The sequence below is a fragment of the Myodes glareolus genome, chromosome X, assembly GCF_982192425.1.
Source record: "Myodes glareolus chromosome X, mMyoGla1.1, whole genome shotgun sequence".
Taxonomy (NCBI): domain Eukaryota; kingdom Metazoa; phylum Chordata; class Mammalia; order Rodentia; family Cricetidae; genus Myodes; species Myodes glareolus.
The window spans coordinates 49257624-49265506 of NC_142053.1; the positions used below are offsets into that span (position 1 = coordinate 49257624).

At 45.9% G+C, this 7883-nt stretch overlaps 1 protein-coding gene across 1 annotated transcript; it reads right to left on the reverse strand.

Moving 5' to 3' along the window:
- Window positions 1-2478: 2478 nt before the first annotated feature.
- LOC148117294 (histone H2A-Bbd type 2/3-like) lies at window positions 2479-3278 on the reverse strand. Its single transcript, XM_087902867.1, has one exon. It carries the CDS (start codon window positions 3102-3104, stop codon window positions 2652-2654), a length of 453 nt encoding a protein of 150 aa, XP_087758993.1. The 5' UTR covers window positions 3105-3278; the 3' UTR covers window positions 2479-2651.
- Window positions 3279-7883: the final 4605 nt, after the last annotated feature.

The following is a 7883-nucleotide window of genomic DNA, read 5'->3' on the forward strand; positions in this document are numbered from 1 at the left end:
TGAAGTGAGGCCCCAACAGTTCTGTGACTAGCAACAGTTAAGCGTGGATCCTTCAGGCCCTGACAGCAAAGGAGATAGATTCTCCCCAGCAGTGGCAGTTATGTTTTGGAGGCAAATGGCATCTGATTTTACGATTGGCTTCTTGGGTTCTCTGTCAGTTCCCCAAAGTGAATGTTAGCTTACTTATTTCAGAAGAAGTAAATAACGGTGGGATCCATTTTTCTGTGCATGCTTTCATTCATTCATGAGCGCACAGAGCCAACTCCATTGCAAATGGGTCTTTACAGGAAAACCAGCCCAACCTGCGCACTCAGACTTCCTGAGCACAACTCATGTTTTCGTGTTCAGATGCACTAAGCTGTTAACACGGTTCCCAAGGCACAGCTAGATCTTAATGTGTTGGGTTGAGCTTGCAGTGGGACTGTGGCATTTCCCAAAGACATCCAAACTCATTTCGAGGCTGTATTCAACACTATCTGAAAGATACCTGATATTACCTTTGGTCAAAAACATTTTATCAATGATTATCTGCATAAACATTTGCAGTTTCAATGTTTTAAATGGGTGTTTCCAGGAAAAATTTTATAGTGATTCTATTATTATTATTCTATAATTCTGTTATACAGCTTGGCTGTGGACATGTACAAACAATACACTAACTCTGAAAATTAGAGAGTTATTCTTTTTACCTCATGCTGTTTTAGGAAGCCTCAAAACCCCTTTTAAATCCATTTGAAGTTGTCTCATAAGATATCTGTAATATGTCCTTTATTCATATTCTTTGTAAGCTTACTATTAAAAAGAAAACCCGTCTCAAAAATTGATTGCTGTATTGCCTCATACTCCCCGTTTCATGTGTCTGTTTTAACTATTCTATTATTTCAATATTTTTCAACTGACATATACATGTGAAATTATCGGTAGTTTTACAAATGAGTGCTCTTCAAGGGGTTCTCACCACCTCTGTAAATATCTGCAGACTGCATATATACCCCGCCCTCAGGCTTCTTCTACCTTTCACTTCTTTCTAAATATGCTATCTTCCAGAACCACCATTCCTGATAGTCATCTCCTCTAGTTTCCAGTCTTTTCCGTTTTTCCTTTTTCTCCACATTTGAAAGATAAGATGTAGTGTTTGTGTTTCCATGCCTGGCTTTTATTTCTCTCTCAGTGCCAACAGTTGGACCCATTTTCTTACACATAGAAGAATGTCATTCACTTTATAACCTTGGAGCGGCTTTGAATTTGTACACATTGTTGTATTGTTTTTTGCCTTCATGAGTAGTTCACTTATATCATCCATTGGTGCTTTTCTCTGTTTCCTCTAGTTGGATGATCCTAAGTCGTTGTTAGTTTTCATTTCATTGTGGCAGGGGAGAACAAGACAGAGTTTGGTGAGTTTGTAGGGAACTGGACAGTTGGAAGTGGTGGTGTCAGTGCTTAGACTGAGGTGGACAGGCCTGAGCCACTTTAAGTTATGGCCTCTGCTGAATTTGGGAGGAGCGGGCAAACGCTGCGAAGGAATGGGCAACTGCAGCTGTTTGAAGCCAGAAGTGGGAGGTGGCATTCTTGCCTACAACATGCAGAGAAGATCCCCACTCCAGCCAGAGTCACCCGGATGATGTTTCTGATTATGTCAGACCACCAGCCCTATATGCAAATGATAGCAAGTGGATGAAACCAGCTGCCAACCACACATACTATAGGTATGGCTGGAGTAGCCACATGTCTGGAGGCAGGGCAAGCCAAGTGTCTGACCAGGGTGCAAATAACAGGATGTGGGGTTGAGCTTAGATTCGGGGATATAGCCTCATGTACAAGCCCTTGACCCAGGGCAGGCAAAGCCATAGATGTTGGGGCAGTACAGGCCCTGGTGGGCTAGGTTACATATTCACATCCATTGCCAGGCGAAACTCCTGATAGATCTTCCAAGAATTAATAATAAATAATATTCCTCCATGAACCTAATTGCCTCGTGCCAGTATTCTTGTCCACATCTGCATCCTGAATCGAAAGTCTGCCTTTGGATGTGGGCCCCTCTGCCCTGTGGTTTTCTATGAAAAGGCCATCATTCTGATGCAGTTATTCAGGCTGATCCACACTGCTTCAGGACCAAGTTGTGTACCCCTCCCTACCCAGGTTCTCCTTGTCTCCCTCTGGAGCAGCAGCTCCCCCACCATCCCTGCCTGCCTTCCACACCAGCACCCCAAACACCACGGTGTCCTGTGACTAGGACACCTCCCGCATCTTCCACTCCTGCCACATGCCCAAAGAAAAACTGGGGAAACCAGGCTGTGGATCCCTGGCAACCCCAGCAATCACTCCCACCCCCTGTGCTCCTTCAGCTAGGCACACCCCCTGTGTTCCTTAAGTAGGCCCACCTAACCTTCTGCCCCCACTGCCTCCCTCACACCCACCTCCACCCCTATCCCATGCCCAAAGGAAAATTCAGGGAAGCAAATCTATGCAATGCTCTAACAAAAACTTTAATGAGAACACAACAGAGTGGCGAGGCTTGTCAGCCAAACAGGGCTGGCCATGGGAAATGTTGGGCAGGATGAACTAACTGATGCTCGATGAATAAACGGGGCAGAAAGTCCATCAGAAACCCAGAGCCAGGCAGCCAGCCATCCAGGAGCAGGTAGGAGCCATCATTGACGTCGACGACTACTACGACGAGGACCAGGTTGAGGCGGAGCCACACGAGAGATGGTGGTGAACTGGAACAGTTCGCTGAGGAGCGTGTTGTTGTAGACAGTGAAGTCCAACAGCTCCGGGGTGATGAACATCTCGGCACCTCGGCGTTGGGCCTCGTTGCTTGCCAGCTCCAGCACTCTGCGGATCAGGAACTCCAGGATGGCGGTCAGCAAGATGGGCGCTGTTTCGCTCAGTCGCGAGGTGTGGCCGGCCTCCCGAAGAAGGTGTTCCACCAGACTCACAGCCAGTGTCAGCCCGGCTCTGGCGGAGCGTGCAAGGCGGCGAGTCGACCCGCGACGAGACGACCCCTGACGAGACGAGGACCCCTGACGAGACGAGGACCCCTGACGAGACGAGGACCCTTGACGAGACGACCCTTGGCGGCTGCTCTGCCTGGTCTGGGGCATGGTGGCCTCGAGGTGTGCCCCCAGGGGCTGGCTCGGCTCTACCTGGCTGCTCCCTGCTGGCCTGCTGGACTCTGGGCCTCCACCCTGATCCCAATGGCCGCCTCTGCGCCTCCCTGTGTGTCAAGGGGCCCCTCACGGTGGGTCGCAGCCCACTCTGTCACACTTCCGCTCTCACTGATGACGTGTCACGTGTGGGATGACTCCCAGCCAGCCCTCGCTAGGGGCGCTGTTGCCACCTTGACACCCCGGGGTGCCTTCTAGGAAAGACAAAGACGTCTGTGGTGCTATCGAGAACAAGTCCTTCACAGTCCTTGGCTTCTAAGGTGCTGTCACCAAGCCTACCCATTAAGTACGAGCTGTCTGTCCCTCTCCTGCCTCGCCTGTCCCCCTCCCTGTGCCACCAGGGCCCCAGGCACCACTGTAAACCTGAGGGTTTTCCCTTTTCCTGCTGGACATTCAAGCTCAGAGCTCCAGGCAGCTGGAGCAAATCCAGAGCTACAGCTTTCCTGGTCCCTGGACCTTCTTAGCCATTTCTCTGCTTCTGCCATGTGTATCCGCTCATGTCTGAGTTGGGCAGGTCCTGTAGGTGGGATCATTTGGCAAACACTGACCTCTTGTGTATCTGCCCGTTTACTTAGAATCCTGGGTACATGATGCTTCATGCCCAGTATATAGTTCCTTGTGTCTCACATCACCTGTTGAAGGGTTGAACAAGTGTTTCCCCCATTCCTTCTCACACCCGAATATTAGTCCACTGCCTGCACCAATCATTTTACTCATTTCTTCATATTATCGGAGGGTTCTCCGCTGCCCAGTCCCTCAATAAACACACAGAAACTGTTTAATTTGCAATACTCTTTGTCCAAAAGCTTCAGTGTATCCCTAGTTAGTTCTTACATCTTGTGTTTCTATATAGCTATTATTTTTTCTATTATTATTATTTTATATTATTTTATATTTTTATATTTCTATCATTTTATATTTCACCATGAGGCTCGTGACCTACCAGCAATGTTACCTGGCAGCTCATGTCTTTCTCCTCTGGCAGCCACATGGCTTCTCTCAACTCTGCCTTCTTTCTCCCAGCATTCAGTTTAGTTTTTCCTCATAGCTCTACTCTGCCCTATCACATGCCGAAGCAGCTTCTTTATTCATTAACCAATAAATCAACACACATACCGAAGGACTTTCCACATCATCTTCCTATGCTGATTGGGACTTGGGTGTCCTCCAACTTTTACAAACAACGTGACCATTTCCCAGTCTTTATAGGTGAAAGAAAAAAAAAACAAACAAATGCTTGATATCTATCATGTTTTCAAATGAATATTTTCAGAAAAAGTATTTCATTAGGAAAAGTTGTGTGAGTGGGATTGTCCAGTAGGGACCAAACATAAGAGAGCAAGGATGCCTGGCCATGTCCTTCAGAGAGACCTGTGAACCCAGAGGGTGGGAGGAAAGGAAGAATGTAACAAAGGAAACTTTCACAAAGCTGGAGAAATGAGATGGATGTCTGGATATTTAAACATTGAGAAGGGGAAGATCTGGTCGTGTTTTGGAGAGAGAGAAGGCATACATATCAGGCCTTCCAATCCCATTTATTCCCACATCTCTTTGCATATGCCCTCTGCTCTTGTAAACTCATCCCTAAAACAAAATAAAATAAATGAGTGAGATCTCCATCCCTGCCCTGGCTAGCTCACCCAGTGCAGCAGACAGCAAGGAGCAGGTCCAGTTCTGCTCTCACTCCTTCAGGTTGGCTCACCTGTACCCACATCTCCAGGACCAGTTCTACTCAGAGTGTTGCAGTTGGTGAGGGGCAGGGCAAGCACTCCCACTCTCATGCCTCCGTGGCCAGGTATAGTGCGAATTCTAATTGGTCTTAATAATAAAAACCCAGAGTCAGGTATTAGGGGGTGAAAGCTGAAAGATCAGAGAAGCAGAGAAGCCAGCCACTAGAGTTCTTACTTCTCCAAATGTTCAGACCGAATAGGCAAGATCCTGTCTCCAAAATCCCTCTGACTCAGTAGATTCAGGATCTTGTTTTAAAAAGAAAAAGGGGTTATAGAAATGTGGTAAATGTGGTAATGCATGTTAGAATAGAAAACAAATTAGCTGTTACCTTTTGGACTCACCAAAGTAAGATAATGGAGTATTTTCTCTAAATTTGTCAAATGCTAATGACTAGACTTTGTTAATATAATTATTGCCTGAATATATTTTATACGCTTATTGTATACAATATATAGTTATTGTACTTGTGGTTTTTTATATTAATTATAATCTTTTAAATTTTAGAAAAAAGGGGAAATGTGGTGATACTTTGCTTGCGATTTAATAAATAAAAAGCTTGCCTTAAGATCAGAGTGCAGAGATAAGCCACTACATAGCCATAGAGGACAGGTAGTGGTGGCACACATTTTTAACCCCAGCACTCAATAGACAGAGTCAGAAAGATCTCTGTGAGTTCAAGTTCACCCCTGGCAACACTAGATTGAGCCAGTGTCAAAGAGAAATAGAGTTGGAGATCTGAAGAGACCTTGGACATCAGGCATGAAGATACAGACTTTGGAGTTTGTCCAACTGGTTTTTAGGCTTTCTTTGGTCCCCTATCTCCTCACTATGCTTTCTTCCTGATATTTGGACCTGTGATATATATTCTGTGCCATTAAATGTTAAATCTGGTTATTTTATTATATTTTATTTGATACTTGAGTTAAGAGATTGCATGAATCTCGGGAGAGAATTTGAATTTTGGACATGTAAACATTGTTGAGACTGTGATAGACTTCAGAGACTTTTGGAGTTAGACAAAATGCATTTTGTATTATGATATTTTTGCCAGTTTATGGGGGCCAGGGACTAGACTTGGTAGTTTTTTTTTCGATTTGTTTATTCAAGTATGCGAAAACACCCTTTCCACTTCCTCCCCTCCTTCCAATACCCTCCCGCTCCCCCCAATCCTCCCACTCCCTCTCCTCCTCCCTCACCATTCCCAAGAGCAGTCAGGGTTTCCTGCCCGTGGGAAATCCAAGATCCTCCCCCCTCCCTCCTGGTCCAGGAAGGTGAGCATCCAAACAGGCCAGGATCCCAACAAACTAGTCCATGCAGACGAAACAAGACCCAGTGCCATTGTCAATGGCTTCTCATTCTTCATTTGGACCTTGGGGGCTCAGTCAGCCCCCATGTCAGCCACGTTCAGAGAATCCGGTTTGATCACATGCTCGTTCAGTCCCAGTCCAGCTGGCCTTGGTGAGCTCCCAACCGACCAGTCCCCTTGTATCAGTGGGTGAACGCACCCCTTGCGGTCCGGACCTCCAGTGCTCCAATGTGGGTCTCTGTCTCTATCTCCATCCATCGTCGGATGAAGGCCCCCTCTTATTTTGCTTTCTTTGTTCACGATCTCCCTCCCTCTGTTTCTCATTTGGACCTAGGGAGCCAAGTCCAGTGTTCCAATATGTGTCTCTGTCTCTATCTCCATCCATCGCCATATGAAGGTTCTGTGGTGACATGCAAAATATTCATCAGTATGGTTATGGGCCAAGGCCAGTTCAGGCATCCTCTCCTCTGCTGCCCAGACTATCATCTGGGGACCTCTCCTTGGACCTGGGAACCCCTCCAGAATCAAGTCTCTTGCAAACCCTAAAATGACTCCCTTAGTTATGATATAAACTTCCCTGCTCCCATAACCATCCTTCCTCACTCCCCCTCCCATTCCCCCAAGCCTTCCCCAGACCTCCCCCTCTCCCTAACCAACTCCCCTTACTTCCACTTCCCCACCCCCCCCCCCCCCGTGCACCCAAGTTTGCCTGGCAATCTTGCCTACTTCTAATATCCAGGAGGATAACTACATGATTTTCTTCAGGTTCACCTTCTTATCTAGCTTCTCGAGGATCACAAATTATAGACTCAAAGACCTTTAACTATTGCTAGAATCCACTTATGAGTGAGTACATACCATATTCCTCTTTTTGGGTCTGGGCTACCTCACTCAGTAAAGTGTTTTCTATTTCCATCCATTTGCATGCAGAATTCAAGATGTCATTGTTTTGTACCGCTGAGTAAAACTCCAATGTGTATATGTTCCACACCTTCTTTACCATTCTTCTATTGAAGGGCACCTAGGTTGTTTTCAGGTTCTGGTTATTACAAATAGTGCTGCTATGAACATAGTTGAACAAATGCTTTTGTAGTATGATAGGGCATCTCTTGGGTATATTCACAAGAGTGGAATTACTGGGTCATGAGGGAGGTTGACTCCCAGTTTCCTGAGAAACCACCACACTGATTTCCACAGTGGCTGTACAAGTTTGCATTCCCACCAACAATGGATGAGTGTTCCCCTCACTCCACATCCTCTTCATCATAGGCTATCATTGGTATTTTTGAGTTTAGCTATTCTGACAGGTTTAAGATGGTATCTCAAAGTGGTTTTGATTTGCATTTCCCTGATCGCTAAAGAGTTTGAGCATGTCCTTAAGTGTCTTCTGGCCATTTGAAGTTCATCTGTTGTGTATTCTCTCTTCAGTTCAGTACCCCATTTTTTAATTGGGTTAATTAGAGTTTTAGTGTCTAGTTTCTTGAGTTTTTTGTATATTTTGGAGATCAGACCTTTGTCTGATGAGGGGTTGGTGAAGATCTTCTCCCAGTCAGAAGGTAGACTTTTTGTCTTACTGACAGTGTCCTTTGCTTTACAGAAGCTTCTCAGTTTCAGGAGGTCCCATTTATTCATTGATTCTCTTATTGTCTGTGCTACTGGGGTTCTGCTTAGGAAGTGGC

What these genes read in the sequence shown, in the direction of transcription:
- LOC148117294 (XM_087902867.1), bottom strand. Translation starts at nt 3,104, where the DNA reads ATGCCCCAGACCAGGCAGAGCAGCCGCCAAGGGTCGTCTCGTCAAGGG.